The sequence below is a fragment of the Wasmannia auropunctata genome, unplaced genomic scaffold (genome assembly GCF_000956235.1).
Source record: "Wasmannia auropunctata unplaced genomic scaffold, wasmannia.A_1.0 LD336055.1, whole genome shotgun sequence".
Classification (NCBI taxonomy): Eukaryota; Metazoa; Arthropoda; class Insecta; order Hymenoptera; family Formicidae; genus Wasmannia; species Wasmannia auropunctata.
This window is the reverse complement of record NW_012026835.1, coordinates 634,068-654,181: the sequence shown is the minus strand read 5'-3', so window position 1 is coordinate 654,181 and position 20,114 is coordinate 634,068. Positions and strand designations below refer to the sequence as shown.

Here is a 20,114-nt window from a genome sequence, read left to right as displayed (position 1 = left end):
TGTCTTCATAAAATTTATGTACCCGAAAATAATGATGTAAATATTATACAGCATCAGTAGAAATAATATATTTCTTAGTTAAGTGATGAAATTGAAGTCTTTATTATTTTATCGAATTTATTTTGTGAGATAACAACATTTGATGCGTGTAAGCAGCGTTCTCGAGATGTCTTCTCAAGAAATCTACTCGGTTGTTTACTTGGTTAGACTTCTGTATATATACATTTAAGATTTAAATCAACGAGTCAACGGGATAGTAGATCCCAAAGCGATGTGAATCTGGGTGAATTTGTAAAAACAAAGCCGCCGTTTGTGGGATCTCCCAGGATAACGCCTGGGTCTTCACTGAAGAGGGATCGTCCCTGAACCCATGGCAGCGATGTGCGGAAGAGAAGGGGTCATGGAACTTATAGAGGGGGGAGCGTGCCATGGTGGAGGTGGATGAGGCACCAAAAGAGAGAGGTTTCTATAGGGGATGCTGGCTGCGTAAAGAGAGACGAAGAATCGCGACGAACCTTCGACCATCACCCTCTCATTGGGACGCTCTCTTTTCTCCTTACTCTTCTTCGCGTTCTCTTCTATCTTTTGCTTAACTCTATCTGCTGTCCATTGCTTTCCGACCAGCTTCAAACAAAGAGAGAGGAAGGACAAAGAGGCGTAGAACGAGGAGATAGCTCTAGGAGAATGTGTTGAAAAAAGAGACACGTTAGAATGCAAGTTGGAGCGAGAAGGAATGAGATAATACGAGTATTTAAGAAGAAGAAAAGAGAAAGTCACCGCGGATGTGAAGAGAGAGAAGGAAGTAAGAATGAGCAATTCTGATTCTAACGACGACTGGAAACGATTGAATCTTGGTGAAAACGCGAGTCGGATAGGTAAGGAGGTGGACCAAAAAATCAGAAAACAGATCATGCTCATTTCGAAAAAGAGAGAAAAGAAGAAACGGGCAGATCGCCAAGAGGAATTAGGGAAAGAAAGAAGTAACGAGATGATGCCATTTTAAGGTGGGGGAAACTTAATCTTCCAAGATTAAAAATACAATCGTGGCGTTTCGAGAAGAAGGAGGGGGGAGAGGGCAAAGGGGAAGTGAGAAGACGAGTGCCTAGTTCTCTGGAGTGACAGCGACAGAGACAGAGTTAGGCTCCCTTCGGGAAGAGAAGGAGAGACCCAGCGCGAGTTTTGAAGGCAGAGAGAGAGAGAGAGAGAGAGAGAGAGAGAGAGAGAGAGATATATGAATAGAGAAGCCAGGGCAGGGAGCAGACAGATGAGGTGAGTTAGAGGGAGAAAGAAGAAAGGGAACTATTCGGGGGAACAGACGAGGGATGGGGAGGAGAGTGAACAGAACAGACAGAGGGAGAAAGGGAGAGAGAGAGAGAGAAAGAGAGAGCGAAATGGAATGAGAGAGACAGGGAAAGAGAACAGAGAGACCAGGCAGCGAGTGCGCCCACTGAGCCGCCTCCATACCACCTCCAGCATTCCCAGCCTGCACACACAGTTGCAGCTGCACCGCGGTCGTGGCTCGCTCGTGTGCACATGCGAGACTGCGCGCGCGTCTTTCGCATAATCTCGCGATTCTCTCGTGTGTGTGTTTGTTATATATATATATATATATGTATAATATATAACTACGTGATGTGCAACGACGTCGCTGTGCAGTTTTAACGACGCCGTTTCCTTCGCTCCTTCGCTTAACCCTTCTGCTGAACGAGATTGCGCATCTATCGACCATCATTCCTGATATTAAGCTCCAGCTGGATTGTCGACGAAGGCAACAGCGAGTTTACCATGGTGAATTCGTAATTAGAAACGACGAACGCAACGTAACGACACTTTCGCCGACGTAAATTTGTAATTAGGCGGGTCGCAAATCGATTTCGATTCTGTCCTTCCTGCAACATTGAGCTTCACGGCGGTGTCGGGTTGCCGAAGTTCACGAGCTGACATTGACGAGTGTCGACGAACTCGCTGTCGACGTTGAGTTTGCGGACGGAAGGATTCTCGGAGGTCGATCTCCAATCCGGGTTCACGCGGTCCTCGAATCGGCAGCGACGAGCTCGCAATCGCTGAGATAGCTGAGACGAGTTCGGGATATTTTTCCGCGTTTCCCCGGCGAGTCGCACCGCGCGGAGCACGTGCGAACCGCGAGGCCGAGAGAAGTGCATTATCGATCGCGTCTCTCTTGGCCGTAATCTCGAGAAGCGTGTCCTTCTCGTTAGCACGATATTCAGCCAGTCGGCAGGAGGAGACCTGACATTTCGCAAATGTCAACCCCGGTCGTTGGCGTAACTTCCGCGTAATCGGACCGTGATGAATGATAAGAGACCAGCTCGTGCTTGCCGTGCCGAAACTGTACTCCGTTTCTCATTTCCTTTCTTCTGCGACAAATCGAAAGTGACAGACGTGTCGAGAGCGATGCCTCGAGACACGTGATTCTGAGAAGCGATTGAAAGTTAGAAACACCTCGGCGTCTTTGATTCCAAGGACTTCAAGGAAAACGAAGATATATCTCGTCATGGATTGGATGAGGAGGCAGGACGTCAAGGAGGAGCCACAGGAAGCTTCTAACGCCTTGACACCGGAAGACGACGACGAGTGTTGCTTCGAGGAAGACGTGTCGATAGACGAAGGAATGGTACGTGAGATTTCGCGCTGCGAAAACTACTATAACTATTTTATTTGCGATCGCGTTTGAAGGATTAATTCGATCGTCTTACGAAAAGTATTGCTCTTTTAATTTTGAGATAAATCAGCGTGAACCGCGGACACTTTATATGCATAGAAGCAACTGCGTCAACATACATATTTATCGGGTTGTTTATATAATGAGGTTTGATGTATGTTTGATGTATTAATTATATTACACATGCGTACTTATTGAAATATAAATGTACACGTATAATTGAAGCAGCAATCGAGGCAGGATAAAATTAGTATTTATAGCAATTGCACAATGCAAATTGGTTAAAGATATACATCGCCGAATATCGTCACTTCTCCTCACCCGGCGTTGCATCGGTCAAGGTAGAAATTTGCATATCCCGGTTTGGAGAGTACGAGGTCTCTCCCTCATTCGAGATGCACTCTCCTTTAATAACGGTTGTACACGAGCGAGCATCGTGATCTTCGCCGTATCTCTCGACGCGTCCATGAATGTTAATAATAACGCCGTTATCGGCCGCACGCCACGGGCACAATAATCGTTGGCGATGGTCGGTTTAATGCGTATATATCGCGTCCGACGTTCGCGAATATCGATACAGTTCGTGAGTCCGCGGCAATTTTGCAATCGTATCCCGCGTTCTCTCGATTACGCGTGCAATTATTGCGTTCGCGGCTTTTTGCGAGCTCTTCCGCGAGATTGCTCAACTCCCTCCTCTCCTCCCTCCCCCTCCCGCGATCTGTCGCAGCATCTGTCACGGTTGCACCCTCGAATTGCACTCGTGCCGTGTTCGAGAGAGCATCGAATTTTCTCCAGGTAATTGCTGGGGCGGATGCTGACCGTTAGGGCATTCAGTTACATGTCGCTGCTATCCTTTTTCCCTAACCCCTGCCATTCGTTTCGAACCTGCATGAGGTCTTAAAGCTTATGTTATGCAACAACTTTATGACGCTGTCTAGTATTATTTTTTATATTCTTATATAATTAATAATATAATTTCAATATTTTATAAATATATACATATATACAATAAATAAATATATATCTATATTTATTTATTATATCCTGTACTGTCGCAACGAAAATCTTGTTTTACTCGAAAATGCTGTGTATTCGTTAATCAGATTTGTTCGGAAATATCAATATTTACAATCCCTATGTAACGAAAATAATTGAACATTCTTTTTAACAATCATTTTGACTTACGTTACACTAATAAATTATATACTTCTTTATAGGTATACGATGTAAGCAGATGTAAGCAGGCTTCTGCTTCACATATGAATTCTTTCCCTAACGTGTCGTTAACAAATATAACGTTGCGTGAATCAGGCTTAACCGGCTACCGAGAAAATGGGCTCGAGTGTAAAATTACGGCGAATCTACTGTTACGTCCATTGTTGCCTCCGAAGTGACCGCTTGAATTACTAACCGCTGGCAGAGTCATTCTGCTTGCTCGGGGCGAAATTGCATGCGAACCAACGTGCGTGCGCTACGCGCAAACATTTAACGGGGACAAAAAGCCGCCCGCGGCGATAAATCATAAAATTATGCGAGAAAATCGAGACACGAGGGTCGCCGGGGCCGCGTATCATCCTTTCTTTATATCAACGTCATGATATCTAATCGCTGGTTGGAAATGATGTCACTGATCTATCCACAGAACATTGTAGAACATTTTGATAAATTTTTATCATTTAACTCTTAGAACAATATATGATGAACATAATATGACTTCATTAATATTAACAATTTAAATCTGGGAAACATTTTTTTATTTATTACTTTAGCTTGCCAACAGATTTAATTTTAAGAAATAAAAACTTAAAAGTCATGATGCGGACGGATTCCTCGTTTAAACTTTCTCCCAAAGAAAATCGAACTCGTCCTCTTTAAAGAATTCGCGACTGAAAGGGGATAATGGCACTCGGTCTAGGGCAATTGTCGGATCTTGGCGACATGCCGACTCGGCCGGAAATTAAGGGAAGAAGGAGAAGTTGCCGGTCGATACGTCCAACGATTATCGGGATCGCGTGGATGGCGTTCACGGAAGTCCCGCAAATTCCGCATTTTCCGGTGACCATCGGTGACCGCCTGCTCTCCTTCTTTCTATCTTCCTCCTACCATCTTGATAAGAGCAGGTGATAAGTTACTCGAAGCCACTTTGGAAACCTTGGCAACGCCGAGGTGTTTTCGAGGGGCCACGATGATTCAGCGTCAGCTGCGCTCGAAGGAAAAAGAGATGGAAGAGGAGGAAGAGGAGGGGAAGGAGGAGGAAGAAAAGTATCGGCTATGGCGACAGCGCTCGAAATTTGTTAGTCAAAACCGAAACATCGATCCCTCGCCTCGGCAGGATTAAACGTACGCGTCTCCTGAGTAGAATACTGGACGAGGTTTTTTATTTTGTCTTCCGCTACGTGCGCGCTGGTATCTCGTCAATCCACACTTCCTGTTATCTTATATCTGGGCGATCGTATCAACCGGAAGTAAGTCGCGGGAAGGCACAGGAGACAGGCGGTAGCGTAGGCTGCGACAGATAAGCCCAGTAGACTAAATAGTCACGAGTATTTGCTGTCAAAAGCCGTAAATAATGGGCAGTATGATACGAGCGTTTTAACGCTTCGCGTGCGATACGCATCGCAAATTGCTTCCTCGAAAGTTTATTACGAAAGTTGGATTTATCTCGCGCGTGCATCGCGTAACATTCGGTGACAGCGTGTTAAGAAATATTTATTAATGTAATTATGGATTACGATATTACACATCTAGCATTCCACATGATGTGAAAATTAATTTTTTTATTAATAATAATAGTATAAGTATCTTTTTAGAAAACGAATATAAAAATAAACAATCCATCAAATTTTTGGAGACAAGAAAATCAATCTGAAAGTTAAATATATTCCTTAAATATATTCAAAGTATCAAAAACTTCATCTGTACATCTGTATGAGTTTCCGCTTGCTAATCTAACTTTATCACAACATCGAACATTAAACTTAACAAACAACAAAATTCGTGAAGTTTTCCTCTTAGAAATTTACATCAACTAATAAAAGTTTACGTATTCCGTTCAAAACGACAGTTCACGTTATTTTGGTGGCCAAATAGCAGTGCGTGCCGAAATAATGGCGTTGTCCGGAGATTGAAATATAATTTCAATCGGAAAGGTAGAGGGAAAGAGAAAGTGGTAGAGATAAAACGATATCAAGATAGAATCGATGGAGAGTCGAAAAGAGGGACAGAGAAAGACAGAGGAGAATAGAGCGAGGGTGTCTGTTGCTCGGAGCTCGTCCGCAGGCAGAAAACGGGAGGGATGATAGGCGACCAGTCACCATTTTACCCCACCGGCCGCGGCCACGAGACGGGGATGAAGTATGACTCATCCGGGTGCCACCACCCCTGTTTTTCGGCTGTCTCTCACGTCGGGAAATTCGCCACCCGTGACTCCCCTCTGGCCGCCGAATCTGTTCGTCGACCCTACGTGTTGCCAGTGAGTAAACGAGCATTATCATAATCCGTAGCGACAGCGGGAAGAAAGATGCACCATCAGGCGCGTGCTGTTCAGGTGCCCAACCAAAGTCATTGTTTGTGACTTTTCGTGCTCGTTACAGCTCGCAGCCGAATCGCCGTTGCTTTTCAGAGGCAACTAGTCGTCATGGTTGATCAATACCGCCATGGTCGAATTTTAGGAAAGGAAAAAACGCGCTTTTGTGGGCTTTCGGAGAAATATGAATGGTAGTTCGCACTTTGTTACGTGCCTACGATTTGGATAGGAATAATGAGAACGACGGTTCTCATTTTGTATTTTGTATTTTGCCTTTTATTTTGTATTATATATTATTTTAACTTTATTTTATTTATTCATTTTAGACGCGTAAAAATATACTGCCTTTTTAATTAAGAATTTTATCACGAAGGATTATGGATTCTTTAGTTTCCAAATGTAACAGCTCCATGTTTGCTATTTTTAAGAAATAGTATTAGCTGTTTTCTAAGATTTATATAAAAAGTTTCTGTTGTATAAAAATAAAGCAAATTTTGTGTGAAAATGTGAAAATACGAATTTTTCCAACGAAAATTGAATATTCTCAAAATAGGAATTATATCATTTTTATTTATTTGCATTATTAATACTTTTGAATTATTTGGCAATTTAAAGACTCGTATTTTTATATCACATTTAGATCTTCCTTGTTAGCACGGTAAATGGGATAGACAGCGTCACTGCGTGGCACTAAAATAAAAAGAACATAATCTAATCTACACGTGGTGCAGACAAGAAAGAGATCTAATCCACATGTGGTGGCACGGGTGTCATCACGGTCACTTGACGAACGAATTAATCCCATTATTTTTATTCTTTTTACCTCATCCTTTATCTTCGTAAGAGGATGTGTATTTTACGTATGCGGTCCGTCCCGGCATTAGAGAGTTAGCTCCTTTTTAATGGAACACAAAAGCATGAACAACAAGACCTTATCTTTCTCAAATTAAAACGAGCGCTATTTTATGTAATTCTTAATTTGGAATTTTAATCTCTAACTTAAAATTCTACTTAAAGTTTTTATTTAATTAGCGATTTGGAAATGTTAAGAAAGTTTTAAGAGTGACAGAAATATGACAGCGTTCGATCGAATCGTTGTAGAGGAAGATTTTTCATCGTTGAAGTACGATTCTGAATTTTATCACAAAATATTCTCTGTTCAATATTATATCTAGAAAATCTCGCATCTGCTCCGTGCGATTTGACGGACAGATTTCGATGTCAAAACGAGATTACGTGGCCCGATCCCTTCGGAGGTGGATTTACGTCTTCGTGTCGGCCGCGCGTAGATGAGGGAATGCACTTTCAGGTGATCATTATTGCAGAGACAGTGAGGGGACCACGATTCGGACCCACCCCTTCGCGATTGCGGGGGCGTAGGTTATCTGCCGTCATTGTCCAACCGATCGATGCTGCATGGCAGGAATTACCGCCATCCCTCGAGGAACTTCCCATGCTTTTATCTTATTTTTCTTATAATAGGGGATTGGCACGAGTTTCTCGTAAGCTCGTAATGTGACCCATTCTTTTGTGTTATTTTGATTTTATTTTAAATGATCAGTTTTGTTTCTTCATGCTATTTCTTTAATAAAACAGAAAGCGTAAAAAGTTTCTTTCTTTGTTTCTTCGCTATATTTCATTGTCTCAAACATTTTTATTATCGCCCAAAATAACGAACTGTAAAAAAAACAGCAATTTTCATGAAACTTACGAAAAACTGTTTTTCTTCTTCAGATTTTACATGTCTTGCGCGATGTCCCATAATGTCTGTCTTCTGCGCCTCTGAGCGTGTCCCTCATTTGAAATCGTTCTTGTTAGTGTGATCCCTCAAGTCTGGCGCCGAGCAATAATAACCGTTCGCCCACGCCAAGTCGACGAGGTTTTTGCACCATCGTGGTGGCCTCGCAATATTCACAAGCGGACCTCGCAAAATGTACGCGAGCAAGTCGGAGAATCGATTCCACGTACGCTGTTCTCGCCTGGCGGATCACTTAAACGAACATCTGTCTGTTGCATTTAAACGTGCGCGCAATACCGAAAACGCTAACTTCGCATTAAAGACATTTCACACAATTGCGATCGAGTTTGAAAGACGTGCTGACAATGTAAATCTTGTAATTTTATTAGGTATTATATAGTGACAGACCTGTCACTATGTAATACCTAATATGAATAAGATTAATTGTAAATATTGATGTTTGCATTAAGTATTTTTCGACATTTTCGTAATTGCATTATCATTCCTTTTTTAACATAAAATTTGACATTTATTCTGTTTTTTTTTTAATATTATATGGCGCTTCTTGACGTATAGAACGTGAATGTCTGCGATCCTAATTGTCGGATCATGTATTTGTAATATCAAATTATACGCTGGGGACAATCGATCAAAGATAATTAACGAAACAATAGCGTGTTGATGTAACAGAGAAGTAAGATTCAACCTCACGTATGAAAACGATTCGTATTAAGTGACTGATTTACGACGGCGAGCTGTAAAATCGAAGGTACCGTTGTCGCTTTCACGAATTCGTATATAGAGCAGGGGAACTTTTACCTGGGTTGATTAGGGCTCCTCGCTCCGGAATGCCATTTATCAACAACCGGAGACTCCAAGGTCCAAGGGACCGATGCCCAACCAGATCCAATACGAGACCACACCGTCACAAAGGCTCCCGCAAGATTTCTTTGAATCGATCGCGGCCAATTAAAAGTGTCGCGTTATCGAAGGCGAAGGCGAGTCGCAAAACCTCGCCCTCGTCATTATGTCTCGTTGATGCCTCGTGTCAATTAAAACCCTGTAGTTGGACCTCGCCGAAAGCCCGCTTGTAATTATAGAGGATCATCTTCGGCAATTAAAGGATTATCTTAACTAACCGGGGTAACAATTTGGAAACTGTATCACACGAATATAATTAAAGTGCGGACGAGAAAACATAAGCTTCCCAGATTTTAGGAGTGTAATTAAATTCTTCTTCACTACAAGTCCCGTTCATCCGCACTAACGCGCGAAATTATTGATTCCGCATACACGCATCGAGAGTGTTATTCACCGATAAGGCGAGGAGCGCGTCGTAAACAGCCTAACAGAATTTACGCTAAACGCCGCCGTCTCTCTTTCCGGTATTGCCGTTCTGCATTTAACGGGCGCCACTTCGCGCCCGTGCTCTCTCCATTGTGCGGCACAATCGCCAAGATAACCCCGCTCGTCGGGGGTATCATCTTTCTCATTGTAACCCCGGCGTGGAATAAGAGCGTAACGCGAGACGCCGCGGCAGCGTAAATGAAAACGCGAGCTATGAAAATGCTCGTATCATCGAAATACATTAGCGCTGTTCGCCGTTCTGCGTTTCTGCGTTCGTCAGCAGAAGGAGCGCGAGGTTTCTTCGGAGATAACGATTCTACTTGAAATCATTTTATCTTCTTCTGACAAATATTACTACAAAAAAGAATATATTTCTATTCGCGTACAAAACGTGTGTTCAAAAAAGATGCATTGATTGTCGTAATAATACACGTTAAACTGATAATCGCATTAAACGTTCATAAATTTAATTAGTGCAAAATATATGCCCAACTTTTTAAACAGAACATTTTATCTCAAAGATGTTTACTGTCAAACGGATTACGAGAGTTGACTGACCAACGCGCTGTTCCGCATGATCACGCTACGTTTTTGGGAGCGTTAATCCTTCTCGAGTCGTCTCTTCTTATCCCGGAGAACATTATACGGAGGGCCGCGGACCCGTTGTTCCGAAAAGCCACATGTGCCTCTAATGGGCGCGCCGACGGACGGGCAGTACTTATCTCTCTGTAACCCTCTGCTCTTTTGTGTGATTCCTCTCGCCGGGACCCCTCTCGTGTCCCTCTGCCTCGCCGACGCAAGTTCAGGACCGGCGCGGCGTAATAAACATCTGTTTCAATCGACAAAAACTACGTCTCGGTTTAAATTAAACAGTTATAAATTATATTTTGCCTAAATGACTGAATCATTCACCCAGAGCTTTTCTCTTTGCGTTTTACAGCGACTAATCCCACATAATAATAAGTGTTATCGTAGTGAAATTAGTGTCGTTCACGAATGCGGAATGGGTTTCGTACACGAGCACTCTCCGCACTCGATGACTCGAACATCTTCGACAGTATAATCGCTCAATTTAGGACGATACCGTCGCGAAGAGACAAAGATGAAGAATACGACGAAGAGACAATGAGAGGGATTACAGGATCTCCTCCTGCCTGTCATTCAATCCGTCGTTCTGTGTTCGTGCTCGACAAAGGGGTGCTTTTTCGCACGGAAATACCGACGCCGCACCGCACTCAAGCCGGATTAATCGACCGAAACGAGTGGTGCGTGGTACTCGACGGACTCGCGGATCGCTCGTCATTCCGCATGATGCGTTTTTCTGCGGGGTGCCAGGGCGACTCCACGTCCCATGAGCGCCATACAAGCGAAGGCACTTTGATATTTAACATATCGCAGCTCGTCTATTGTCCAGCTCCACAGATCCGCGCATCTGTTTCTGAAAGTATATTTATGTAATTGACTGACAGAGTAGGCACTTGTGTAATACTTTATCCGACATGTTTATGACACGTAGACTATTAGAAAAATGCACCAAATTCTATTTCGTTGTTCGACTATTGGAAAAAATTGAAAAAAAAAAAAGAAATAAATTGTTTACGGGCATATAGTTTTCGGAGATATTTTGAAAATTTGAGCGGAAGTTAAAAATTCCATCGTCATTGCGGAAGCGGATAAAAGTCAAAGAATAAAAAAAAAAAGGAAAGTGAGAGGCAGAGAGCGAACGAGGTAGCGGACGGGAGATAGAAAGGTTTGCGAGGTCATGGTCAACCGATCTGGTCAACCATGCTCGGCCATGTGAAGCCGCCGCCGCGAGCTGAGCTTTTCGCGACCGAGTCACGAAGCTCCCGCACGCCAGCTTGCGTTTTTAGTCCCGCTCGCTTTCGCTTCCCACGCTCTCCTACTTCCTGCTGTCGCAAACGCGCAAGTCTGACTAATCGATTCGGGCAGATCTAACAATCGCGATAAGCTATATCGCTATCCTCGATGTCCGACCGATCGCGACCCGGAAAAATTGAGTCTGGGACAATGTACAGGATGGACCAAAATATATTTACTTTGTTCGGAAGCTTCGGGATATTAAGTGAGAAGCTGACGCTAATATATTTTAATCACTTTCGTGAATTACTAGATATTTTCCAGCTGATTGCTGATACGATTTCCGGAATATCGCGGAATTACATTCTTCCCCTCCTGTTTTATAAAATATATTTTTCGTATAGTCGTTCGGGGTTGTCGTTACTGCTCAATCTGTTATCGCGCCGCGTAGGACCCCGGGCACCCTCCGGCTGCATTTATTTTTATCGTCCTCGCCCTATATATCGCCGACGGGCATTTTTATTTTCGGCGGCGAGACGGTTTCATTGACACGAAACCGGGGGTCCCTCGGCGCTGTCTTTACGGCATAATTATTGCCTTCCCACCAGGGAAGACTGATCCGCACAGTCATTTGGGCTTAGCGAGAACCCATGGATCCAAGCTCAACACATTGGAGACACTCACATGTGCTTACACATCACACCCACGTTTATGTGAGCGATAGCGCGATAAACATTTGAGAAAAAGTGGCAGTAAGATACGACCTAATTTAAGAATAATATGAAGAATAAAAACACAAGGATAAGAACAAGATCATGTACGTGCTTGATATAAATAGATGGTGCAGGATAGTGAAAGCTGAAGCTTACTTCTTATTTATATCCCTTAATTAAAAAAAAGGATAAAAAAGTAATTATTGCGCCGACCGACATCGAGCTCGAGGTCTGGCGTCGTTACAGACGCGTTACGATCGTCGATACGCGCGAAGATATCCGCGCTTATTGCTAATTAAAAAAGGTCCCCCCCTCATTGGAATATTCATTGCCCGCGTTGATGGTATCTTACGTAACGTCAATTGATCTTTTCGTGCTTTCGACTTACATTATCATGCCTGTAGGCACGGTCGATTTCACGATCGTTGTCAACCTTGTCATTATGCTCACTAGTGTAATTAATCTCCGATCTCGAAAAAAAGAGAAGTTCTTCTGGAAATAATGCCGAAAGATTGACAGTAACTTTGGTAGAAATAAGATAATATTGCAATGAATAATAAATTTAAGAATTCCAGACAGTATTAAGTCTCTTTAATGTTGATTGCCTAATCGCTTGTCAAAATGGTTTTGCCTATACATTTGCATATAATAGAAGGTTATGCATCCAAGTTAATAGATGACATATTCGTAGATTATTAGGTCGGCTCGTTCTCGTTCTTATGGATGTATACATGTAGCGATAAATTCGAAGATGCACTGATCTATCGATAGGCATCTACAGATATATAAATTTATAGATCGCTTGATCTAAAAACTTGTTGGTCCATAAATTGCTATGGACTTGTTCGTAGATCAGAAGATTACTAGATTCAACTAAGCTCCACAAGCTGGAAGAGAATGTACAGATCTATAGATTACTATAAAGTACAGATCTATAGATTATCATTTGATTGAATTTCTTTCTCTCTCTCTCTCTCTCTCTCTCTCTCTCTCTCTGTTCTAATCTGTCTATAGGATAAACGAGTGACTTTGTAAATTAAATGCACTATAATCGGTATAGATGATCCGCACAGTTTAATTAAAATTTAATTAAAAATATATACAGTAACGAGAGATTCTATTGAAATGATATTTTTACCGGTAGAGATTTAATCATTAATTCTGAATAGTTCGTCTTGATTGTTTCCTTATCTCTGTCTATTTATAGTCAGGTAAGATCACTGCCGTAGGGCGCGAATCCTCACGCGATCCTCTGCCGAGTACCGAGCTTGCTCGGCTTCATCCAACTAGAACTATTTGCGCGCGCTTAGATCGCGAAGGTTACGAGCGAGAATGCACTCGGCAGATGTCGAGCAGCTGCCGCGGCAAATTGCCTTCGTGGCTTGCATTTAATTCGCGATTGGTTGTCTTCGCTCTAAGCCCCATCGACCCAAGCTAGGCTCCATCCGAAAGTCTCGTGCAGCTGTCTCGGAATGGTGTTGACAGTGGTCGACACAGTTTTTGCCTATTGACCTTAGGAACCCTCTCGCACGAAGATCTAATTTTAGTTCATTTAACACCCGCCAATATTTTAATCGATCACCATATAAGATGCTTTATGTTCGCAGAATCGTTTGATCGGTCTAGAATCTTTTCTCACAAAAGATTTTATTGGACGTCCTCGTTTATGTAACCTTTATTCCTTTATGTAACCTTCTCTATCAGAAGATTTTACTATTCCATTTTTCCTTCCGTTATAAATTCCGCAAAACTTTTCGCATTGTCGATCTTGTAACTCGAGGACTAGTGGCGCTTTGACGTTTTTATCAAAGCTATTTGAAATTTACGTATGAGAAAAGAGCTGCGGGGAAAATCTTTTACATCGCTCAATCACGCGAAATTGCGATCCGCGATTCGATACACGAATTTGCATATCGTAAAAGTAAAAGGAAAAAGTGGTCGCGCGCGAATACTTCAGTTTATTATAATTGAGCGTACGCGATTATGTTATCTTGACACACCCTTGCTCTCGCGATTTTAATGTTCGGCTCGACCGATTTGCATCTCGTTGCGGCGCGTTCGAGCGCGAAGGAATTGTAAGGAGAGCCGATGACGCTATTAGCGCGGAGCTCCAGCCTCTAAGCGAGCGACGCACGTTTTATTTCACTTCCACCACAAAGTTTGCTCCACGGACTTAGAGTCGTTCCTCACAATGGCGGCGATCCGAGGCACGCATTGTCCGTTGGGTTATGCCGTAAAATACAATATCTTATATTCGGATTAGGCGGGTTTAGAGGCGCACACAGCGAAGGGTCTGGAGTGCCCTCCGGTCGTGTCACGAGTCATTCCGTTTAGGCTCGCGTTCGAGAGAACTCGAAGCAAGACGGTGTCCGTTTACAGACGGCTCTCCCCGGAGCCTTTACAATTCAAGAGCGAATAATTATTCGAACGTTTCCTGAAAATAATCCGGTATTGTTAGACGGCGAGAACGTCAACACGCATTGCTTGACTCTTACTCTTCACATATTTACTCTGCGTATTATGTACTTCCATTACTCTTTACTCTAATTTTCTAAGAGGTAAATTTATTTCGATATAAAAACACGTTTACCGTACGTCAAACAATTTGACAATTTTTAATATAAATTGACATGTAGTATATATTTAAAAATTTGTATTCTGCAGTACCTACTCTTTTTCATTTTTAAAGCAGCACAGTTGTTAGTTCTACGGCAAGAAAAGCTTTCCATAATGAAAATGAGAGACAATATGTTTCCGGAAATTTGTCGGGACAGTATGCGCGACAACGACATTGGTGCGTGCGCGTGCATAAATTCCGGGGGCACGCAACTCTTCTCTGCGCATGCAGGATAGTACGATTAGTCTGTAGCCTTCCCTCTGTGACTGCGTGCGGCTGCGATGTTAAAGTGACCGCGTCGGGCGGAATAAATTCGCGTCTCTGTCGGGGGTAGATAATGCGAGTTTATCGTCGACGTGTGTCTCCCGTGGGTCGAGATTAATTGGAAATTTAGGAGAAACATGGCCGTTTCACGCGGCTCGCGAAAAGGGGCGATCAATATAATCAGACGTTGTCGAGACAATTTGCATTTCGCTATTGATTTATTTTGGACTCTGTCGTTTAAAGATGCCATACAAATGATAAAAGTGATGATAGTTTTAATTTAATTAAAAAAGAATTCTTTAATTTTTATATTTTTATATATTTTATTTGTTTTACATTAGAACTTAAATAAAACTAAAGATAAATTTAGCAAAAGTTAACGAAATCAGGTTAGGACATTTTTTTAGATCAATTTTTAATCAAGTCAGTTTTATCAATTTTTATTTTTCTGTAAATATACATACATAAAAAAGGCTTTTAAAAATTGTTTATTTTTAATAATGTTTATATAAATTAAATTTTATGTTCCGACAAAGCAATTCATTAAATATTATCTTCTCGAGAATGACGATGCGCTCCTAAAAAAATAAATAAAACAAAACGACATCGTTTAAATCATTGGTGCTGAAAATAAAAACTGGACATTGAAATTCGAGAGGAGGAGGGGAGGGAACCGGGCCAACAACCCTCGTTACAACAACACGGGGCGGAATGTACTGGATGAAAAATGCGGAGAGGGCAGCGTGTGGGCGAGACGGCCAACGTAAACACGGAGGGACGAGCCACGCGCATCGGCACAATAAGTTATAACAAACGGCATCTCTACTCGTTCCCGTCGTGTGGACTCATATAAGAGGGTCACGACGAGGGTGGCGAGGGGGATCGGACGGAGGGCCACGCCTAACCGCGTAAAAATATCGAAGGGCCGTGGGCGTGCGAGCCAGCTCCTCGTCTAGTAGTCCTACTCGAAAACGAGACGATGAATACCGGAGTCTCTTGTTCCCGTCGTGTGGAGTGAGTGAGCAACATGTGAGAGGAGGTAGATCAGGTTTTACGGCAGCCATAAGCATCGACTAGGCATGCGACAATATTAGTATGTCCCTCGCGGGAAATGCGCCACGTGGTTTTATTCCGTACGAAGTAAGTACCTAGAGGAGAAGAGCCCGAGTTATGAAATAACGGAGCACTAAATTAGCACCCGTGAAATATACACTCGAGTTAAACAGTCAAATGCTAGTACTAATTTTTCCGTTGCCTAAAACTCGCGCATTCTTCCTCACAATTAAAATATGCTTCAATTGATTAGAATTTCAAGAGTGGAATAATTCTATACACATATCTTTTACAGTTTTACAGTAATTATTTTTTATTTTACGAATATTGCTTTTTTTTACAAAAATTACATTATACATTTGTACACAATAATTTAGAATTTATGCACACATACAAAATTTATTTTTAGTTGTTTTTTTACAGCGCTTTAAAATAACTGAGTTAGGATTAATGGAGATGGATGTAGCGATTGTATTATACAGTCTCGGTTTAAACGGATAGAGGACCGTGTCGCATCAGCCAGCGGTCACTTCCGCTTGTCCAGACAGTCCGTCGCTGTTTCCTCTTCGAGGTGTGCTTTTGTCGCTTCTGTAATGCGCGTGCGATCGGAATGAAAATGAATAGAGTGGCTCGTCTGGATCGTTTCGAGCAGTGTCTCCCAGTCTCTTCTTTTCAAAATATATAAGTAATATAACTATTTTTGAAGAAATCAATTTTCAGTGTCACTTGCATAAAATATTATTGACTCATTTGTCGATTATTTTGAAAAATAGAAAAAATTATAGGTAATTTTACATGCAGCATACACGAAAGCTTGTTTACATTATACGAGTATATATAATATTTTAATTCTATTCCATCGAGTATTATTTGCGCGCACGATAGAATTTCTCAGCTCTTTTAAAATTATGTTTAAAGAAAGGGGGAAAAGGATCCCGAAATACATGCGAGAGAACACAATGAGTTATTGAATGGAGTTTTAATATACCGCATAGTAATAATATACCTTATCGGTAGCTCGGTCACGTTGCAGTAGCGAGCGCGGATACCTCTTTGAATATTCAATGCATTTTATTCCGGAAAGATGGTCACGGATACTACGCGTCGTATAAAAAAGTATTTTCGCGACATTATTATTCTTATTCTCGACATTATTGTCGCACAACACGGTTTGCATTCTACGGACGCAGAAATGCAAGATATACATTTTATACAGTAACTTCGTTTCGACGCTAAAGAATTTTTGTTTTCCGCTTTCAAGCGTAATTTAAACCGCGATGAGAATACCGATACACATATACCGCCGTCGTATTATTATAGCTCTCTACAGCGCAATCTAAATCTTGTACATCGTTTGGTATGACCTGTATTTGTTAATTTTTGTTGCGTGCGATGCAACAATTTGCAAATTTTGAAGCACAAGCATAAAGAATTAGAGCGCGAAAAATTTATTTAGAGCTTCTTCATAAGTTTTCCGTCACCTTTTACGGTGCGCTTTCTTTTGGGCGTAAATCTCGGAGAACGATCAGAAAATCGAGTGCCTGAAAGTCCCTCCTGGTTGTTTATGCGATGGTACATCGCGCTTTTCCAGACCCTTCGCTACTCGTCGAACCCTTGGGGGGCCTCGCCCTTCATGGTGCCAGTAAAAACGTGCACCACCCATGCACTCAGCTCAACGGCGACGAGGCATGTGAAGTCGATGCATCGTTTTACGCAACACTCGATTTTACGTTCCCGGTTGAAACACTACGGGCTGTAGTAATAAAAAGAGTATTTCGAGACCCGACAATCTATCTTGTAATATATCACGTTATACATCGACTCCACTCTTCAAGAGTACAACATAATATAATGATTTACGACCCGAACAAAATACAATTTGTACCATAAAGATACAGCAGAATTTTTTGAATATGAAAAATATCAATTTTTTCATTCTCTTACTTTAACACCTCTAAATGTCGCGATAAAAATACTTTTGCGGCTGCAAAGAAACGGACACAAGAATGCAATTTACGCGCGGTGGCCATCAATGGCCGGTGACACAGGGGGTCTCTGCGGTCAATCGCTTCTTCATCATCAGAATACGACCTACCTCATCTACCAGGAAGGTTCTTGGATTCCGCGGTAAATGGCCACCAGCGTGTTTTCGTTAAACGCCGCTTTGTTGGTCCTTTCTGCCGCTTCCGATGACTCAGCTGGTAGCTTCACCGGTTACATCGCCGTAGTTTTATTCACGCGCGGCTTTCAAGGCCCGCGCTCTGTGCGTGCCGACTTTCGAAGAAACCTCACGGCTTTTTCACGGACGATTCGTCGGGGGTCCGTGGCGGAGAGTCGTTTCTCGCTATTCCCTGGATAATGAATTCGGGCCTCATTCTAAAGATCGGCGAAAGCTGCAGGAGCCTACAGAAGATGACCGACATTGAAACATCGGACATTTATCGCGAAAATAATACTTGTCTACCACCCGGTAGTTCCGAGTTACCAGCGGGACATTTGATCATAAATCTCTGAGAACGATAGCTGTACGTGTCATATTTAAGTTTTGCAACATAATATTGATAAATTTCTCACTTGCTCTGGGAGGAAAATAGTTCTCATCAACTTTCTCAAAATTAACGAGTATTATTTCTAAAGTATCTCCTTTCGCATATTAATAACTTTCGAATATGCCGTTTATTCTAGACATAGAAATTACGCTATGCCACGTTCGAGTGTGCCTGTTACATGATGCTGCAAAGTTCCTAGAAAGCTAATTAAGGGTGTATCTTGGCGAAACTTATGGGGAGTCTCAAAGGTCGAGCAACGTGAGGCGGCGTATACTGCGATGTTAAAAGGAAACAAACTTTCTTTGAGGAGTTCCCATCCTTACGATAACCAGGAATTAAATATTTTGAAAAAGGCGAGGCTGACAGATAAATGTAATTTCCGGTCATCAAAGTCAGACACGTCCTTTTCGGCGCATAAAACTTAGCCAGAAAATAAATTAAAGAAACAAAATAATTATAATTTTTCTCCAAAAGAGAAAGACGATTGATAGATTAATTAAATCAGTAGAATCCGTAAATGAGAAATGATTGTAATTCTGGTACATTTTATAAGATGAAATTGATCACAAAAAATTATGAGAAACACAAAACTTAAACAATGAAAAGAACTAAAAAGAACATTTAAATTAAAAAATTGCGATATAAAATAAGGGATTGGCAGAAAGGATATTCAATGCGTAAAGATCAATTTATTTTTTACTTTTTTATTCAATGTGCTATGCGCATTTGGTCCATTATTCGCAGGCGAGCTGTAGATTGCCGGCGTACGCTTATTTACATACCATGCACAGTCGCTGCTCTTTCTCGGGGAGAGGTGCGTTCTGCAATGTCCCGGGGACGGTGCATCTTCGCTGAGGCAGACGTATTCTCGGGCCGGGTTGATGATTCAAGCGCGAAATCCGCCATTGAGTGTCCAGACTCCGCAACGTCGCGCGGACATTTACGCGGACTCGTGCCAAGATTTATCCGCGCTTACGACCCTACGCTGCGTCACCCTTTCTTCACGCACACGAACGTCGCGTTTATTTCAGGGCACCTCTGTGAAACATTAGAATAGAATGGAATAGAGACAGATAGAATCTGTATTAGAATAGAATAGTACACTTGCAACTTTTACCCTGGCGATTTTTTTTTTATTATGGAAATGTCAATTGCACGTGTTGAGATGCGTTCTAATAATTTTAGCTAAACTGAATTAAAACATTCATATTATATTCGTAAGCATATTCCGCATTAAAATTTCTATGATGTATTTGCAATTTTATTCATTTTAACCATTATTGCTTTCATGACCGTTATTTTTTTATTTTATTATTTTTTACTAAAATCTCAGTACTGTTACACGGCAGGGCGTCACATTTAGTCTAGCCAATACGATCTATATTCTATCTCATTGTCAGATGACCCAGAACCGCCGGATGTCCTTCATGTGGCTGTCTTATCTTCATTGCGTATGCCCAGGGTTATGAGAGCCATAAACAAGTGTTAGCATACCGTTCTTTTTATATCTTCTCGTAAAAACAGAGAGAGGCAGGTTCCATCTCTCTCGTCTCTCTTGCGAAAACGCAGCACGCAACGACGAATGCATTTTCTTTGACGGTCAGGGCCGGTGGGTGGCAGCGAGGTAACCAACCTATGATCGGCCTAGAATAGAAGCCGACTCTCCCGCCAGTCTCCCTCTGCTCTGCGATTTATTTATAGTCAGTGACTTTGATCTCTCTTTCTTTCTTTCTCTCGTTTTCCTCACGAATTCTCTCTGCAATCGACACGTAATTTTTATCGATACCGCATTTATATGAAATCGTATTC

At 42.0% G+C, this 20,114-nt stretch overlaps 2 protein-coding genes across 4 annotated transcripts in view; one reads left to right on the top strand and one right to left on the bottom strand.

The window, feature by feature from the left end:
* LOC105450777 (amyloid beta A4 precursor protein-binding family B member 1-interacting protein) overlaps nt 1-20,114 on the top strand; it is a 113,998-nt gene that overhangs the window by 58,471 nt on the left and 35,413 nt on the right. The window contains exon 1 of one of the 3 annotated variants that reach the window (XM_011690779.1): nt 1,606-2,632. The exons of the other annotated variants lie outside the window; for them this stretch is intronic. Within the exon in view, the coding sequence (XP_011689081.1) occupies nt 2,513-2,632 (120 nt within the window). The 5' untranslated portion in view covers nt 1,606-2,512. Of the gene's footprint in view, nt 1-1,605; nt 2,633-20,114 lie in introns of those variants that run through there. 3 annotated transcript variants of the gene reach the window in all.
* LOC105450779 overlaps nt 19,003-20,114 on the bottom strand; it is a 129,168-nt gene continuing 128,056 nt past the window's right edge. The window contains exon 6 of the mRNA XM_011690784.1: nt 19,003-19,343. The gene's annotated coding sequence lies outside the window, so the exon portion shown is untranslated. The remainder of the gene's footprint in view (nt 19,344-20,114) is intronic.